Here is a 16629-nt window from a genome sequence, read left to right as displayed (position 1 = left end):
AAGCTGCTCGGACAACGTTGGGCGCACCGACATCGCTGGCAAGAGGGAGTTAGTTAACCGTTGACGGGCGGATACTCAAGTCCTCCCGCCCTGAATACGACGCGGAAAGAAAACGCAGACGGAAAAGCAATCGGCATGTAGGGTCCAGCAGTGTTTTGCGGGATCAGCACTGCGGATACTACGGATATAACGGATACGGCAGATTTCAGTGCCCATTCGCTGTTATCCGACATCATGTTTTCCGATACATAACCGCAGAATTTGGACAGCAATTCCACTGCGGAAATCTGCCACCGCGAATGGCATGTGCGTCCTTGGGTTCTCATTCTTAGCGGATTATTCTCTGCTTGCTCGTCTTTGAAATTCTTCCCTGGTGACAGTCGATGTCATTAGAACTTGAACTTAAACAAGCCAGCAATTGTCGTCCAATTCATTCCACTCCACCAATAAACATCCGACAAACAAAGCAAAGCACATCATGTCTTCAGGACGAAAGATCAAGCTAAACAGCGGCCATGAAATCCCCGTCATAGGACTGGGCACCTGGGTAAGCGACCAGCCGCAGACAGCTACCAGAACTAACACGACCGCAGCAATCCAATCCCAACGAGGTTGCCAAGGCCGTCGAGCACGCCCTCCGCAACGGCTACCGCCACATCGACGGCGCCCTGGTCTACGGCAACGAGCACGAGGTCGGCGAGGGAATCCGGGCGTCGGGCGTGCCCCGCTCCGACATCTTCCTGACCTCCAAGCTCTGGAACACCTTCCACCACCCCGACGACGTCGAGGCCGGCATCGACCTCACCCTCAGGGACCTCGGCACCCACTACGTCGACCTGTACCTGATCCACTGGCCCGTGTCTTTTGCCCCGCGCGAGAACCCGCGCGAGCTCTTCCCTATCGACCCGGCCACGGGCGCCACGCACGTCGTCGACATCCCCGACGCCGACACCTGGCGGGCCATGGAGCGGCTGGTGGAGAGCGGCAAGGCGCGCAGCATCGGGGTCAGCAATTTCACGCGCGGGCGGCTGGAGAAGCTGCTGCAGACGGCGCGCATCAGGCCGGCGGTCAACCAGATCGAGGCGCACCCGTACCTGCAGCAGCGGGAGCTGCTCGAGTGGCACCGGCAGCAGGGCATCGTGGTGCAGGCGTACAGCCCGACGGGGAACAACATCTACGGCAGGCCCAAGCCCTTGGACGACCCCGTGGTGCTGGAGGTGGCGGCCCGGGTGGGCAGGACGCCGGCGCAGGTGCTGGTGCAGTGGGCGGCGCAGAGGGGCACCGTGGTGCTGCCCAAGTCGGTGACGCCGTCGAGGATAGATGAGAACTTTGTCGATTTTGAGCTGCCCGCTGATGAGGTGGAGAAGCTAAACGCTCTGGAGAGGCATGCCAGGTACAACTTTCCGGCAAGGTTGGGGGTGGACATTTTTGGGGAGGCGACGGAGGAGGAGCTCAAGGCGGCCGTGCAGGCTTTTATCGAGCAAAGGCGCCAGGCATAGGGAATGAGTTGACAATATATTAGACTCGAGCTTAGACATACGCAGATGGCATTGTACTGCATAGCTTTGTGTGTGACCAATTTCTTTCTTTCTTTTTTTTTCTTTTTTTTTTTTTTGCTTTTCGCGGACTGCAGCTAACAGCAGCCAATGTGAAAAACACCCCTTTATTCTCTGCTGCCTCACTTATGCATTTCCTTGTTGAACGCTAACAAACGACAAATCAAATGTAAAAGAGAAAAAAAGGAAGAATTGACCTGCTTTCTGTAATCAACTGCACTCCTGCCTTCCTTCCTGGCAGTTGTCCCCGCGTTTTGCAGTGGAGTTACTATACTAGACTGCCAGAGAACTAGACTGCCAGAGTACCAATATGCAGCGAGTAATGGGTCTGGCTTCGTTGGTTCCGCTGGGCTCCGCAACCACTAAACACTAATCCGACCCAAATAATTTTCCGACAAATCCGCTTTGCCCTTTTCTCTGTCCCACCCACTTCTTCATCCCATATCCGGCGCCCAGACAAACGACATCCACACAGGATAGAACTCTACCACACGGAAACAAGACAAATCCCCAACCAAGTGAGCTTTCTTGTTTATCCTTAGAATCCGCATCGGAATCCACCATGAACCGAAGGCCCAACCCCGCACGGGAGTTGACAGCCGGTCCATCCAAGCGGACTCGGGGTCAGGTTTCCTTGGCTGAGGAATCCGTCGCATCCAACGAGGATCCCGCTGGCGGCACTGCTGCCGAGACAAACCCACGCAAGGCGCGCAAGGTCAGCAGGGCCTGCGATTACTGCAAGACTCGCAAGGTAGAATTGGAGGCCCGCACTGATGTTACCAAGAGCGGGACAATAGCTACAGTTGGATGACTTGACCTGACATGCAGCTTCTTGTATTGACGCTCTAGGCAAAATGCAGCGGCACGCAACCTTGTGACAAGTGCATCCAGAGAGGCCGGCCGTGTCAGTATGATGCCAAGTACTCGCGCGGCCGCCCCCCAACACCCCCGCAGTCCTCAACGCTCTCCACATCCGCCCCCGTGGTCAATCCCGCCAGCCCCCGCCAAACTTCCGAGTCCGAGATCCGGCAGCCAAGCGTCCACACCGGCAGCCTCCACCCTGACCCCAATGCCGGCTCCGTTCCGGCCTCGCGCGCCTCCCCGGAGCACGCCATGGCCGAGATCCAGGGCCAGGTCTTTGACACCACGTCGGGAGTGACATTTCTGCACCGCGCATCCCGCCGTCTCGCGCGGCAGCGTGGCCCAGCCTCCTCCCTACCGTTAGATGACCACCCCTCCCATGCCGTTCCTCCTGACAGCCGCCAGCCCGTCATGTCAGCAGGCGACCTCCCGCTGCCACAGTTTGGCACCCGCCGCGGCATCGATCCCGACCCGCAGCTGCTCGCCGGCCTCCCGCCGCGGCGCGAGGCCCAACGACTACTGGCCATGTACTTTGACGCGTGCGTCGTCACGTACCTGATCCTGCACCAGCCGCTCGTCGAGGCCTGGCTGTCGGCGATGCAGGACGACGTCGAGCGGGGACTGCCCGGGTGGCGGCGCGTCGGCACCGCGCGGGCTGCCATAGTCCTTGGCGTGCTCGCCATCGCGGCGGCGCACGAGGACCGCGCCGAGTCGCCTCCTCCGGACTCTCCGCAAGCCGCAGAAGCAGGGGGAGGAATTCGCGGGCAGTATCACGATAGGCTGTTTTGCGCATCGCAGGCGCTCGTCGAGGCAGAGACGGGATCGCCGCGGCTCGAGTCGGCGCAGGCGAGATTGATCCAGACGCTATACCTGCTTACGACGTCGCGGATGAACAGGGCGTGGTATACGTTTGGCGACGCGCTGCAGATGATATCTGCGCTGGGTCTGCACAGGAAAGCGGCGCGGGGGATAGGTGGGTGTGACGGGTTGGACTATATCCAGTCGCAGCTGCGGATCCGGACTTTCTGGACCGCTTACATCCTCGACAAGTACATTGGTGTCATCATGGGTCGGCCGAGGCACTACCACGATGATGACATTGATCAGGTGTACCCGGACAGGGTGGATGATGAGGATGCGAATGCGCAAGGGCCGATAGAGGTCGATGACTTTCCAGACTGCCATGTGGATGCGTTGATCTGCCATGCCAAGTGAGTTCCATTTCAGTCCTTTACATCACCCTTTCAACCAGACACCACCAAGGCACCGCTAAACGCAAGCACACCAGAATCGCCCGCATAATCGGAGCCATATCCCGCAAAGTCTACTCCATAAAACCCATGACCGAACAAGCTCGCTGCGACGCCGCCCGCCGCCTGAGCCAGGACCTGCGCTCCTGGAAGGCCTCGCTGCCGCCTCACCTCGGCGCCATCCGCCCCTCCATGCTGGGCGGCTTCTACCGGCGCCAGTCCATGGTCCTCCGCTTCGCCTACTGCCACGGCGTCATGCACGCCAACCGGCTCTTTCTGTTATCGTCTGGCGGGGGCGAGAGCAGCAACGCGGCGGCGGTCAGCGAGTGCGTGGCAGCAGCGCACTCGGCGCTCGAGGCCGTCGACGGCATCGCGGGCGCTCAGTCAAAGTCCATCCAGGCGCTTTGGTGGACGCAGTATGTGGCATTTCATGCGCTGGTGATTTCGTATGTCTGGGATATTCAGCGAAAGAGGCGGCTGAGGGGTGGGGAGGGCGCGGATGCGGTCAGGCATGCCAAGCTGATGGCGCTTGCGGAACGCTGTCAGACGTATCTGGCTGAGGCGACGGCGGCGAACTCGCCTAGTCGGCGGTATGCTGTTATTCTGGAGGAGTTGCGCTTGGAGGCTCTGGGGCAGCGCAGCCAAGGTGGGCGGGAGGGGTCTGGTCAGGGGGCTGCGGGTAGCACGGTGAACAATAGCAATCGGGCTGATGTGCGACAGCCTACCGAGTACTGCAGAGGAGCGCAGCAGGAGCAACAAGGGCCAGAGACTGGACAGTCAGCTCTTGCAGTCACTGGTGGTGGAGTGGTGCAGGATGTCGACATGGTGGGCGAGCTGAACGATGTGCTCTTTGCTGGAGGCATCAACAACCTGTTTGACGGGTGGCGGACGACGGACTGGCTGGATCTGGACTCGACGGCTTTTGGCTTCTATATACAGCACTCACCGGAATGGATGACCAACATGGGGCGTTAGTTTGCCCGTGGTTCATGACGGAAGTGTGCAGGTTGGGCTCTAATAGTAACCCATGGCTCGTGAGAGCTCCGCCAATAGCATCTGTCATATATGCATCTCTTCGTGTACAAGAAGTCTTGACACTGGCATTCTATCTCTATTACATACCAAGTGCTAGTCTACCACGTCAAAGCAGCCTCACCACTCAATTCCTCGCACTACTAATCCTCAAATCCACCGCCGCGACAACACAATAAATGGCATCCAGCGTCGGGGCATTAATCCCCAGCTCCCTTGCCTTCCTGGCCGGATACCCCAGTATGACCTCGACCTCCATCGGCCTGCCATGCTTGGCGTCCTCGTACATGCTGCTGTAGATGGTCTGCATGCCCAGGATCTTGCGCATCAACCTCTCGACCAGCTCCTCCTTATCCAACGGCACCCCCAAAGCCCTCGCCACATCCACCGCCTCGCCCATCAACCTCGTCGTCATGGGCGTGGCCCCCTCGGTCGACGAGAGCCAGGCGTGCGTGTCCAGCCCCGTCAGCGTCGTGACCGCATTCCACGCCACGTTCCACACCACCTTTTCCCAGCGCTGCACCTGCACGTTGTCGACGACCTGGAACACGGTCTTGCCGGTCGTCAACAGTGCCGCAAACTCATCCAGCCTGGCCTTTTCGACTGCCCGGTCGACGGCTTCGTTGGGGAACAGCCCGATCTGCATGTCTTCGGATTTGTTGTGCATGATGACGCCAGGCGCCGACTGCCGCGCCCCGACCCACGTCACGCAAGACAGGATCGTGGTGGACGGGAACGCGGCGCGGAAGGGCTCCTCATTGCCAACGCCGTTTTGGATGATGACGATGGTGGTGCGGGCTGGGTCGACGGCTGGGGAGAGTATTGGTGGGACGGTGGCTTGGTTGATGGCCTTGTGGGTGCAGACAATGTAGTCGAACTTGGAGTTTGCATCAGCGGGTGTTTTTACAACTGTTTTGAGGCAGTTGGTTAGCCATTGCCAGGGTGAAACCGAGACTGCAAAATGGTAAACGCACCCTGGTACGGCTTCACCATGTGCTTGCCGTGGTTTTCGCTGTCGATTGTGATGCCATTGGCCTTGACGGCTTCGTAGTTTGACCGTGCCACCACTGTCAGGCGGACGTTGGGTGATTGGCTAAGCACAAAGGCGTAGAATGAGCCGATGCTGTTGATGGCCGTCAGTTGTCAGTCGGTTTTCTGGCCTGCGTAACATTTTGTCTGTTTACTCACGCCCCAAGGCCATACAGCATCACATCCATCTGTTTTTCTGCCATTGTTGTGAATTCTATCGCCGCGGAATCCTACACCAATTCCCGTGCATTCATTATTCTACGTAGTTCGATCAGATGAGCGTATGCGTCACTCTGTTCTACAAATTGCCAACGCTGACTGAGCGTTCTCGGCCAAGTTACTGGTGGGGTAAACAATCACCGGTTACCGGCGGAAGTCTGGTGGTTCTCCAATGCTGAGACCCTGATCGGTCAATCTACTAGCCCGCATTATGGGGTGCGTCGTGGGGGTTAGCTTCACTGCAAGCAAATGGGGGTTTGGGGCGGGTTTGTCGGACCCAGACCGAGTCAGCGGGGAATATGCGTATTCTGAGCTGTCAAACGAGCTGCGGGTCTTTGATGATGCAGATGGCAGTCCACACATGGTGAAAATTGATCCTCTACGATGTGCCCGGAGAGTATCCAGGTATCGGACGCGGGCAGTGCAACCACGGATAGCGTGGGGTTTGTCTGTCGTTTGTGGACTGCATTGGCCCACGACTGGTGTTTGTTTGTCGACCAAGACCTGCCTATCATTAGTTTGATCACATCCTCACATTTATACGCTTGACTAACAATCCTCAGTCTATACATACCAATGCCCAATCCCTTCCTTGAAAAGCTCTTCTCCCTGGATGGCCGCCTCGCCGTCGTGACGGGCGGAACGCGGGGCATCGGGCAGGCCATGGCCGTTGCGCTCGCAGAGGCCGGTGCCGACATCATTCTAATTCAGGTGCGTGCAGGCCAGCATTCCCTTGCCCAAATCATCACCCACTGAAAGCGCTAACGCTTCACAGCGCGACGAGAGCAACCTCGACACAAAGTCCCAAATCGAAGCCCTCGGCCGCAAAGCAACCGTCTACACCTGCGACCTCTCATCCCAGGAATCCGTCGAGCGGCTGGCACCAAGGATTCTAGCCGACGGCCACGACGTCTCCGTCCTCGTGACCTGCGCCGGCATCCAAAGGCGCCACCCAGCACACATCTTCCCCATGGGTGACTGGGACGAGGTCCTTCAAGTAAATCTCAAAACCGTCTGGACGCTTGACCGGGATTTCGGCGCCTACATGCTCACTCGGCCGGCCGACCCGGCCACCGGCCACCGCGGGAGCATCATCAACGTCGCGTCGCTCGTTTCCTTCCAGGGCGGCATCACGGTTCCGGCGTACGCGGCGGCCAAGGGTGGCATCGCGCAGCTGACCAAGGCGTTGAGTAATGAATGGGCGAGCAAAGGCGTCAATGTAAACGCGATTGCGCCGGGCTACGTCGCTACGGATATGAACGAGGCTTTGCTCAAGGACGAGGCGAGGGCGGCGAGCATTTTGGCTAGGATCCCCGCTGGAAGGTGGGGGAATGCGGATGACTTCAAGGGCGCGACGGTGTTTTTGGCAGGGAGGGGCAGCTTGTACGTTTCAGGGGAGCTTTTGACTGTTGATGGGGGTTGGATGGGGAGGTAGAGGATTGAGATGCAGAGCCTTTGCAGACTTCTTCAAGCACATCGGATGCCATCGTGACTTTGTTACAGGACCTCGACTCGGGGCAGAAAAATCGTGGGGAGTTGCAGCGTGAGGGGTAGCTCTCCACATTGTACCCGTACCCCCATCATCCCCGGTCCATCCCATCCCACAACCCGCCAGATGCTGGGCAGCGAGGACAGAGCGGGGACGTGGCAGCGAGCTCGGATGGACAAGCCCGTAGTCGGAAAGCTAACTTTTCTGTCTTTCCATAGCAACCTTTCTTGGGCCTGGTGCAGAGTTGACCAGAGGAAAAAATGTTCTCACAACATCCATGCTGTTTTCATCGACTTTGAAAAACTTCCCCACCATCGTGAACCCCGCACTAAGTGAATAGTTTCTGCAAGTAGCAAAATACCACCATCTCACTCGTCCCCATTTTAGCTCGTCACATCAAAAAACACCAAGAATAATGGCAACAATAAAAGCATCAGTCCTCTACGGGCCGAAAGATCTGCGCGTCGTAAGTTTGCCCCCCAAACTAACCTCCGCTGCACCCACCCACTAATACCCTCGATCCAGGAGGAGCGCACGATCCCGGCCCCGGCGGCGGGCGAGGTGCAAGTCTCCATCCGCGCGACCGGCATCTGCGGCTCCGACATGCACTACTACGTGCACGGCGCCAATGGCGACTTTAAAGTGCGCGAGCCGCTGTCCCTGGGCCACGAGTCGGCCGGCGTGGTCGAGGCCGTCGGTCCCGACGTGACGGACCTCAAGGTGGGTGACCGCGTGGCCGTCGAGGTCGGCATCGCCTGCGACGACTGCGCGCTCTGCAAGTCCGGCCGCTACAACCTCTGCAAGGGCATGAAGTTCCGGTCCAGCGCAAAGATCTTCCCGCACTTCCAGGGCACGCTGCAGGACCGCATCAACCACCCGGCCCGGCTGACCTACAAGCTGCCCGACTCGGCCTCGCTGGCCGAGGGAGCCCTGCTGGAGCCCCTGGGCGTCGCCATCCACGGCGTCAAGCGCGCCGGCGAGCAAAAGGGCAAGACGGCGCTGGTGCTCGGCGCCGGCGCGGTGGGTCTGCTGACGGCGGCGGTGCTGCGCGTCGAGGGCATCGAGTCCATCGCCATCGCCGACATTGTGCCCGAGCGCGTGCAGTTCGCCGTCGCCCACGGCTTCGCCGACAAGGCCGTCGTGGTGCCCAGCAAGCGCCTGCCGCCGACGGCCAGCGCCGACGAGAAGCTGGCCCTGGCGCGCGAGACGGCCGCGCTGCTGACCCGCGAGGGCAACGGCGGCGACGAGTACGACACCACCTTTGAGTGCACGGGCGTCGAGTCGTGCGTGCAGGCGGCCATCTACGCCACGGGGCCCGGCGGCCGCGTCATGATGATCGGCATGGGCACGCCCGTGCAGACGCTGCCTCTGGGGGCGGCGGCGCTGCGTGAGGTTGATCTGTTGGGCGTGTTTAGGTATGCAAACACGTACCCGCGCGGCATCGAGTTGTTGGCGGGTAGGGAGAGCAACGGCATGCCGGATATTGGATTGCTGGCGACGCAGAACGTCAAGGGGTTGGACAGGGCGGAGGATGCGTTTGCGATTGCGGCCAAGCCGGTGGATGCGGATGGGAAGCTGGTGTTGAAGGTGATTATCGAGACTTGATTACGGGTATTGGTGCAAATGGTACAAATAATTGGTGTATGGGTCCCCAAGGTTGCGCGAGTGATATCACAAATGACAGGTGTCTCCACTAACCAAGTTTGCCATCGCTGAGCTTATTTTTCACTGCGGACAATTGTTTCCTTCCTGTTTTTGTTTTAACTATTTCGCTGTTTAATTTAACAATCCACAAGTTTCAAAATTTGCAGATCTGCAAACAGCACCGATTTTGCAGTCATCAATAAACTTCCCTACCACTCCCGAATTGACCCGTCCGGCCCGTGAAACTCCTTGCACTGCCACGGTTTCGTATCCACTGCAATCTTGCGCACCATTTCCTCATCAATCTCGATTCCCAACCCGTGCCCAGTCGGCGCCGACACGTACCCCTCCTTGATATCAAACACCTCTGGCTTCTTCAGATACGTCAGCAGATCAACGTCCCCCGCCTCGGTGTTGTAGTGCATGCCCAGGCTCATCTCCAGAATGGCAAAATTGGGCGCCGTCAGCGCGATCTGCATGCTGGCGGCAAACGCCACGGGGCCCAGCGGGCAGTGCGGCGCGATGGCGACGTCGTAGGCCTCGGCCATCTGGGCGATCCTGCGCGTCTCGCTGATGCCGCCGGCGTGCGCCAGGTCCGGCTGCAGGATGTCGACGCTGGCGTCTTCCAGGAACCGCTTGACGTCCCAGCGCGTGTACAGGCGCTCGCCAAACGCGATCGGGCACGTCGTCTGGTTGGCCAGCTGCTTGAGCGCCTCGGGGTGCTCGCAGAGCAGCGGCTCCTCGATGAAGAGCGGCCGGTGCGGCTCCAGCGCCTTGGCCAGCTGCTTGGCCATGGCCTTGTGCAGTCGTCCGTGGAAGTCGAGCCCGGCGTCCAGCCCGAGAGACTTGACCACTTTGAGTCGTTCGACGGTCGAGTCCAGCATGGCCGGCGAGTCGACCCAGTTGGCGTCCTCGGTTGCGTTCATCTTGATGCACTTGAGCCCTTGCGCTAGCCGTACCTTGGCGGCCGCCTCGACATCTGATGGCCGGTCGCCGCCGATCCAGCAGTAGACTTGGACCTTGTTGCGTACCTTTCCGCCGAGGAGTTCGTATATCGGGACCTTGAGCTTGCGACCTGTCAAACGGTATCAGCCTTGTCTTGCAGCGGCTTGTAGATTTGCAACTGCTACTCACCCTTGAGATCCCACAAGGCAATATCGACACCCGACAGCGCAGACATAAAGACGGGCCCGCCGCGGTAGAAGCCATGTCTCCAGAACTTTTGCCAAATGTTTTCAATCTCGCTACGACCGGCCTTTCGTTAGTTTCGGTTATGGTCAGGCTCAGTCTGGTCGAACCCACCCTGCCTCCATGCCGATCAATCTTGGAATCATCTCCTCGAGCGTCCCTTCGACCGCGAGGTCGTGACCTTCTAGTGTCGCCTCACCCCAGCCATACTCTCCGTCGTCGTCGGTGATCTTGACCATCAGCCATCGCGGCTTGACTCGAAAGTATTCCACTGTCTTGATTGGCGCCATGGTAGTGTTGCGCAATGCAAGTTGTGATGACAAGGGTATGATATCGAGACCAGTTCGAGATCCAGCTCTATTCTAGTTCCAACACATAAAAGCAGATGCAAACAGATTTAAACAAAATCAGTTGGCTAGCAATAAAACAATCGCTCTAGTCAATACAGCGGATTTTATCCAGACCTCCGATCATCTCGGAAACCTCCCTTAGCAACCATAGATCTATTCCGATCACCTTGGTCGCCGGTCACGCAGTCTTCCCCGCTCTTTTCCCCAACTTTACCCCTCACGGCAGCACTTTTGCTACTCGCGGATTTGTTCCCGATGTCATGAGATCACCTACATGCATTCAAGCGTGCCTTCCAATGCAAGTTACCCCCACCACGCTACCAGCTGGCAGGTGGGAGGCTTCGTGGGGGTTGCGTTGTTACTGCGAGCTATTATTCTACACGCATTACCGCCCTGCAGCAGGTACTTGGTAACAGGTCCCTGGGCATCCTTGGCTTTTCTGGTCTGAACAGACAAACTCTGTCCAAACACTTGTTTTTTTTTGTCATCTCCTTCGCCAAGCCACCAGCTCGCGTGCCTGCGATGATCTGCGCAGGCTTAATTGCTAGCATTGGGTTGAATGCCTACCTGCACTGCCGTTTGTCGTCTGAAGCTTTAGGCGTTCTTGACTTGGCTCCCGAGTTGGACTTCGGATGTGTTGACTAGATTATTGGTTGCATTCAAATCCAAAGCAGTAAATAATCCCGATGGCTCCTTGCACACCTTGATCCCGTCGGTCCTTTTCACTTACTTGCTACATCCTTCATTCCTCGAGCCATCAAAGAGTATAATATCTTGGCATCACAGAACCATACAGCAGATGGCCAACTTTTGTTAGCTACCACGTACACCACTTGGTGCGACTCTTCTATCGAGATCTTGTGCGAGCACCACCGGCTTCTTGGCCATTCGGGGATACGCGTCCTTGACATGGCAATGATATCTACGAGTATACTCCTTCACTCCATCAGTCAGTCAAAGACCCATTACGCAACCCTCGTTGCCAACGGGTAATTCTAGATCTTTCTTAAGCTCCAAAAGTTGAGTTCCGAAACATGGCACTAGTGTGCGCTTGTTTTGGGTGTAAGCCATGACAAGTTCTTTGGCGAGCAGGACACCAGCCGTGATTTGTTGACTCGGTCGGATTGGTTTGAGGGTCAAAGTTTAACATCTAAGACCAGTCTAGTAGTTCTATTTGGCATCATGGTATAAAGCCTTGGGCTAAGACCACCAGTTCTGATCTAGTGTTTAATCTGCACTTTCTTTCTGCCTATATCTCAAACATCCATCACAAACACTAAAATACTTTATATCAAGGCACGTATTTTAGGAGTTGCCAACAATGCCTTCTCTCAAAACAGTTATTTTGGGCTTCATGGCCGCGAGCATCGCGCTGGCTGGCCCAATCGTACATCCCGGGTCCGTCGACATGCAACGGACCATCATGGCACGCGACGGCAACACGGCGGACCCGATTTCCGGGTCGCTAGAGGTGCCGGTCATGGACGAGCAGGACCAGGTGATCACTGCCAGTTCCGAGCTCGATGACAAGCATGGAGGATTGGAAGCGCGCCAGTCCCGCACCTCACAGCAAAGAAAAGCCGGAACACGACCATCCTCTGGAGGAAAAGGACGCGGAGGGCGCGGAGGGGCAACGACATCAACCGGATTGAATGTACCAAAGGGTACCAGGTTGAATCCGGGAATCCTTCAGGCGGTAGCACCCCCGGCGTTGCCTGTGAGTTCCGGCAGAAAGATATCGGGGGTCCTACTGGATCGTGATGCGGGAGACCGCAAGTCTCGCGCTGCGGAGAAAGCAAAAGGCGGAACGCGAAAAACTACCGGGGAGAAACCACGCGGTGGAAGAACAGATGGTGGGGGCAGAACAACGATACCTTTTAACCCAAAGCCAGAGAGGATATCTCCGGATATCCTTGCGCAGATATCTCGACCGCCGCCGTTGGAGGTCACATCTACTAGAAGGATACCGGACTCTTTACTTGGTCCTTCCCTGCCTAAATGAAGCACGCTAGGCGTTTGTGATCTCGGCTGTAGAACGAAGATTTACCCGAGGAAACAATGGATATCCCGTCGAGGTGGCCAGTGAACTTTTGCAGAAACATGTCGGGATTATACTTGATTGAGGCGGTGACAGTGAGGCTGCACAGGGTTGATGGATGGTATTTGGGTTTGAGACAGGTCACTGCAGTGGCTTGTGCATGTATACATGTTATACAAATTGTGCTTGTGAGCTTTCACTTGGATAGATGCAAGTGTTCCTTGGTATTTATTCCATGGATGCGCGGCTCGGAAATATATTGCTTACACACCACACTTGCGTCTCGCCCCGCAAATCAACGGTTTTCTACTACAGAACAAACAGCTAGCGAAAACGTACGTGGGGGTCACATCACTGTTCCGCTCGTATCATCTTCAAGCTTTGCGGCCAGCCAAAATACAGCTCTACCACCCACAATGAACCCCCACCCACGACACGTACCCCGTAAAACCCACCCATCCACCAACTTTGCTCCGGACCCCGCACCTATCATCACTCGCATCCGACCAACGACTCAAAAAAACCCCCAAAAAAATATGTCGGTCCTTTCTTGACAGCTCCTCCAAGCAACCCAGAAGGAAACCCAACGAAATGTGCCGAAGGTGATGCAATCTCCGGGCTCGGGGCCGCGGCGTGCTCCTTTTTGTCCTATTGTGCAGTTTTGATGAGGGGCTGAGGCGATTTGAGGATAAGTCATTACCACGTGTTACTGCAAGCTGGGATCAGATGAATGTTATTCTCGTCCTCTGCTCTCCAGTCTGACTTGTTGCTTTGTTAAATCACATACTACTCACGTGCTCCTGTTGTCTCTTGCTTTGCTTTTGGCCTTTCTTCCTTCCGCAACACCATCACCACACCGCGTCATCATTGATGGCGGACCGTTCCATCTAATCACCTTGTCGAGTTGCTTCGTGCTCCTGTGCTACATGACGGTATCCGCGGCGCACGAGACTGTTCCTCACAAAAGCAAGTAGCAAGCAACATCCTTGCCGCTCTTCCCTGCCGTACTGGGGCGGGTTAAACAACGCCATTTCGCCCTTGGACAAAAGAAACCCTACTATATTACATCACTAGAGTGGCCATCTACCAATCTGGCTCCGGCTACTTCCCCCGCCTCAAGACGCCACTGAAGATATAACGCTAGCCAGGCTACTGTTCTTCCCAAACCCGACCCTTGACCACTTGCACAAACTCAAAAAGCCCACCCCGCACAAAGCAAAACCCCTCCAAAGAAATACACAAAATGGCACCCGAAGCAAACGGCTCGACCCGCCGCCCGCTCACCCGCGGCATCTACGTGCCGACCGTCGCCTTCTTCACGGCAGACGAGGAGGTGGACGTGGCAACCACGGCCTCGCACGCCACCCGGCTCGCCGCCACCGGCATCGCGGGCATCGTCTGCCAGGGCTCCAACGGCGAGGCCGTCCACCTTGACCGGGACGAGCGGAAGCTCATCGTGCGCACGACGCGCGAAGCCCTCGACGCGGCCGGCGCCCACTCCCTCCCCGTCATCGCGGGCGCCGGAGCCCAGAGCACGCGCGAGACGGTCCAGCACTGCCGCGACGCCGCCGAGGCCGGGGCCGACTACGCCATCGTGCTCCCGCCAGCCTACTACGGCAGCCTGCTGACCACCAAGCACATCGTCGACCACTTCCTCGCCGTGGCCGACGCCTCGCCCGTCCCGCTCCTCGTCTACAACTTCCCCGGCGCCTGCTCGGGGCTGGACCTGTCGAGCGACACGGTCCTCGCCATCGCGGAGCACCGCAACGTCGCGGGCGTCAAGCTGACGTGCGGCAACACGGGCAAGCTGGCGCGCGTGGTTGCGGGCGCCAAGCCGGGCTTCTTCACCTTTGGCGGCAGCGTCGACTTTACCATCCAGACGCTGGCGGTGGGCGGCCACGGCATCATCGGCGGCACGGCCAACGTCGCGCCGCTGGCCTGCGTGCGCCTCATGAAGCTGTGGGATGAGGGCAAGGCAGACGAGGCCCGCGCCCTGCAGGCCGTCGTGGCCAGGGGCGACTGGACCGCCATCCAGGGGGGGTTCGTCAGCGTCAAGGCCGCGCTGGAAAAGTACAATGGCTACGGGGGGAAGCCGAGGTCGCCCTGTGCGCTGCTCGAGGGGGACGCCCTGACCAAGCAGCTGGACGGGTTCGCGGAACTGGTGGCTGCCGAAAGGGAGTTGGAGGGCAAGTAGGGCTTTTACTTCAATTGCATAGCAATTGCTGTTATTTACCGGCTTTCTTCTTTGAGTTAATGCATAATCCAATGGTTGGTTGTGCTCTCATCGTGAATGATGTGTTACTATGTTATACGTTGCCATCTGGGGTTTACTGCTCCCCCATCATCAGCAGTCCTTTCGCCAAGACTTGCCCCTGAATACATGAATACCAGGCTCAGAAAGCACTACTTCCAACCTTGACAAGCTTTCCGGCTGTACCCTTGCAGCTTTCCCCAGGAACTTGAAGCTCATCTCAATATTCACACTGAATGAGATATCTAGGCAATATCCCATCCACGTAGCTTTGTACAAGAAACAGAATACACGGCAAGAGAAGTTCGACCACTGCCTATCACGTCTTGTCGAGGCTGGGCACACAAACAGACACGCCATACGTCGCACAACAACCAGAAGCTGTATCACCGACCCGTCACATATCCAGGACTGTTGGGCTCTGTACTACGTCCTGTGGCTCTTTCATAGCATCACAATTTGGTCGCCCTGACCCCCACGATATTGGTGAAACGAGCTCAGATCATCAGGGAATTTTCAGTTGTCTCTATCCGTGTGCTCATTTTGCTATTAGTCGTTGTTATACATGTATACACTGCCAAAGCGTCGCCAGCTTTTGCAAAACTGACGGCATCTTTCCAGTCCGACTGGCGAGTATACACCCAACTTGCTGCGCGTGCCAGACTGATCACCTCATCGATTTCTGTGGCATAGTGAAAGCTAGCTATTTATGGAACAAAGCTACGGTGAGAATAAAATACTTTTGATCACAACGCAAATCCCAGTTTGCTCGTAGCCGGGTCGATAGATAGAAAGCAACGAAGAACGGAAAACAGCTCGGGAAACGCCATTGACAAGTCCAAACCAAGACCAGGCGGATACAACGTGCTTGCTCGTCTGTTGATCTCTTGCCTTGGTTGGGTCAAGTCCTTGGCTGTTTTCCTCTCCACCACTCGAATTGTTATTTTCCTTTCAAATTCAGCGTGGCCGTAGGCAGATGCAGTGTAAAAGAGAGATTCCAAAACAATGCAGAAAATGAACGAGAAAACTCAATGCGATAAATAAAGGAAAATTTCATCGAGATATGCTGTGGCTTTACAGCCAACAAAGCGGCAAATTACTTTGTGCTGTTGAGATTATTGATTGTGGATAGAACAAGGAAAGTAAAAGGTCGCAACGCATGGCACTGCCTCGTTGCTTGGTCAAGACGATGCACATCAGGCCAGGCAGCAGCTCTTTACTGGCGGAGAAGTCGTCAACTGATCAAACCGATACCTCCATCGTCATCGTCCGGGCCACAACCCCAATCAAGCGGCATCTTGATCCAGAACTCGGCCTCGTCAGCCACGCAGTCGAATCGCCTGGACGTCGGCAGGTGGACTAAAAGTCTGACGGCGGGTATCGCTGGGGATAGTGTTGGGGTTGTTGCATTCGTTGCTGGAGTCGCCGGTCTTGCGGTGGCCAGCTGTTCCTCGCCTGCTCATTTCTCTGTGGATGATGCGAAGGCTGGACGCAGCTGTTACTGCTGTAATTGTCAAAACGCGGTTGGTTTTGAGAGTGTGGCTGGACATGGCCTGGCTCGCGGTGTCGGTAATGGCCATCCCAGGCGGCTCGTGGTGCTGGAAGCATTGTGTCAGGATGGTATGATCCAAGAGAAGCTTAGTAGCAGCTTTATTTGTCACCGATCCAAACTTACAGCGGTTGTCATCGTCACGCCCAACCTGCAAAGTCGCGAATTGGTTC

The 16629-nt window shown here is 56.9% G+C and overlaps 9 protein-coding genes across 9 annotated transcripts; 6 read left to right on the top strand and 3 right to left on the bottom strand.

The window, feature by feature from the left end:
• Positions 1–478: 478 nt before the first annotated feature.
• Positions 479–1499, top strand: MGG_07938 (aldehyde reductase 1; the record flags this gene model as incomplete). The annotated part of the gene is made up of 2 exons (XM_003713140.1): positions 479–547; positions 594–1499. 2 exons carry the CDS (start codon positions 479–481, stop codon positions 1497–1499), a joined length of 975 nt encoding a protein of 324 aa, XP_003713188.1.
• A 500-nt stretch (positions 1500–1999) lies between these two features.
• Positions 2000–4823, top strand: MGG_13919 (uncharacterized protein). The gene is made up of 3 exons (XM_003713139.1): positions 2000–2307; positions 2406–3628; positions 3706–4823. Exons 1-3 carry the CDS (start codon positions 2119–2121, stop codon positions 4640–4642), a joined length of 2349 nt encoding a protein of 782 aa, XP_003713187.1. The 5' UTR covers positions 2000–2118; the 3' UTR covers positions 4643–4823.
• MGG_07937 (2-dehydropantoate 2-reductase) lies at positions 4709–6011 on the bottom strand. Its single transcript, XM_003713138.1, has 3 exons — positions 5888–6011; positions 5674–5822; positions 4709–5608 (listed from the first exon to the last, which is right to left on the bottom strand). Exons 1-3 carry the CDS (start codon positions 5929–5931, stop codon positions 4827–4829), a joined length of 975 nt encoding a protein of 324 aa, XP_003713186.1. The 5' UTR covers positions 5932–6011; the 3' UTR covers positions 4709–4826.
• Positions 6012–6299: 288 nt separating this feature from the next.
• MGG_16970 (uncharacterized protein) lies at positions 6300–7716 on the top strand. Its single transcript, XM_003713137.1, has 2 exons — positions 6300–6658; positions 6723–7716. Exons 1-2 carry the CDS (start codon positions 6524–6526, stop codon positions 7380–7382), a joined length of 795 nt encoding a protein of 264 aa, XP_003713185.1. The 5' UTR covers positions 6300–6523; the 3' UTR covers positions 7383–7716.
• On the top strand, positions 7665–9271 carry MGG_16969 (uncharacterized protein). Its single transcript, XM_003713136.1, has 2 exons — positions 7665–7902; positions 7962–9271. Exons 1-2 carry the CDS (start codon positions 7852–7854, stop codon positions 9039–9041), a joined length of 1131 nt encoding a protein of 376 aa, XP_003713184.1. The 5' UTR covers positions 7665–7851; the 3' UTR covers positions 9042–9271.
• On the bottom strand, positions 9110–10733 carry MGG_07935 (galactonate dehydratase). Its single transcript, XM_003713135.1, has 3 exons — positions 10383–10733; positions 10215–10324; positions 9110–10155 (listed from the first exon to the last, which is right to left on the bottom strand). Exons 1-3 carry the CDS (start codon positions 10556–10558, stop codon positions 9290–9292), a joined length of 1152 nt encoding a protein of 383 aa, XP_003713183.1. The 5' UTR covers positions 10559–10733; the 3' UTR covers positions 9110–9289.
• Positions 10734–11761: 1028 nt separating this feature from the next.
• Positions 11762–12778, top strand: MGG_07934 (uncharacterized protein). The gene has a single exon (XM_003713134.1). The coding sequence runs from the start codon at positions 11940–11942 to the stop codon at positions 12618–12620; it is 681 nt and encodes a 226-aa protein (XP_003713182.1). The 5' UTR covers positions 11762–11939; the 3' UTR covers positions 12621–12778.
• A 387-nt stretch (positions 12779–13165) lies between these two features.
• Positions 13166–15968, top strand: MGG_07933 (dihydrodipicolinate synthase). Its single transcript, XM_003713133.1, has one exon. The coding sequence runs from the start codon at positions 13900–13902 to the stop codon at positions 14848–14850; it is 951 nt and encodes a 316-aa protein (XP_003713181.1). The 5' UTR covers positions 13166–13899; the 3' UTR covers positions 14851–15968.
• A 258-nt stretch (positions 15969–16226) lies between these two features.
• MGG_15265 (uncharacterized protein) lies at positions 16227–16594 on the bottom strand (the record flags this gene model as incomplete). Its single annotated transcript, XM_003713132.1, has 2 exons — positions 16227–16505; positions 16583–16594. The coding sequence occupies 2 exons, from the start codon at positions 16592–16594 to the stop codon at positions 16227–16229; spliced, it is 291 nt and encodes a 96-aa protein (XP_003713180.1).
• Between the last annotated feature and the right edge of the window lie 35 nt (positions 16595–16629).

This window comes from Pyricularia oryzae, chromosome 3 (genome assembly GCF_000002495.2).
Source record: "Pyricularia oryzae 70-15 chromosome 3, whole genome shotgun sequence".
NCBI classification, from domain to species: domain Eukaryota; kingdom Fungi; phylum Ascomycota; class Sordariomycetes; order Magnaporthales; family Pyriculariaceae; genus Pyricularia; species Pyricularia oryzae.
The sequence above is the reverse complement of the archived record's forward strand: the minus strand, read 5'-3'. Positions and strand labels throughout refer to the sequence as shown.

Excerpts from the sequence above, each read along its gene's own strand:
- MGG_13919 (XM_003713139.1), top strand. The coding sequence starts at position 2,119 with ATGAACCGAAGGCCCAACCCCGCACGGGAGTTGACAGCCGGTCCATCC. Across the intron at positions 2,308-2,405 it reads ATTACTGCAAGACTCGCAAG|GCAAAATGCAGCGGCACGCA; the intron begins GTAGAATTGGAG and ends TTGACGCTCTAG. Across the intron at positions 3,629-3,705 it reads GCGTTGATCTGCCATGCCAA|AATCGCCCGCATAATCGGAG; the intron begins GTGAGTTCCATT and ends CAAGCACACCAG.
- MGG_07937 (XM_003713138.1), bottom strand. The coding sequence starts at position 5,931 with ATGGCAGAAAAACAGATGGATGTGATGCTGTATGGCCTTGGGGC. Across the intron at positions 5,823-5,887 it reads ATGCTGTATGGCCTTGGGGC|CATCGGCTCATTCTACGCCT; the intron begins GTGAGTAAACAG and ends GGCCATCAACAG. Across the intron at positions 5,609-5,673 it reads CATGGTGAAGCCGTACCAGG|TTGTAAAAACACCCGCTGAT; the intron begins GTGCGTTTACCA and ends GCCTCAAAACAG.
- MGG_16970 (XM_003713137.1), top strand. The coding sequence starts at position 6,524 with ATGCCCAATCCCTTCCTTGAAAAGCTCTTCTCCCTGGATGGCCGCCTC. Across the intron at positions 6,659-6,722 it reads CCGACATCATTCTAATTCAG|CGCGACGAGAGCAACCTCGA; the intron begins GTGCGTGCAGGC and ends AACGCTTCACAG.
- MGG_16969 (XM_003713136.1), top strand. The coding sequence starts at position 7,852 with ATGGCAACAATAAAAGCATCAGTCCTCTACGGGCCGAAAGATCTGCGC. Across the intron at positions 7,903-7,961 it reads GGCCGAAAGATCTGCGCGTC|GAGGAGCGCACGATCCCGGC; the intron begins GTAAGTTTGCCC and ends CCCTCGATCCAG.
- MGG_07935 (XM_003713135.1), bottom strand. The coding sequence starts at position 10,558 with ATGGCGCCAATCAAGACAGTGGAATACTTTCGAGTCAAGCCGCGATGG. Across the intron at positions 10,325-10,382 it reads TTGATCGGCATGGAGGCAGG|CGAGATTGAAAACATTTGGC; the intron begins GTGGGTTCGACC and ends GGCCGGTCGTAG. Across the intron at positions 10,156-10,214 it reads TGCCTTGTGGGATCTCAAGG|GTCGCAAGCTCAAGGTCCCG; the intron begins GTGAGTAGCAGT and ends ACCGTTTGACAG.
- MGG_07934 (XM_003713134.1), top strand. The coding sequence starts at position 11,940 with ATGCCTTCTCTCAAAACAGTTATTTTGGGCTTCATGGCCGCGAGCATC.
- MGG_07933 (XM_003713133.1), top strand. The coding sequence starts at position 13,900 with ATGGCACCCGAAGCAAACGGCTCGACCCGCCGCCCGCTCACCCGCGGC.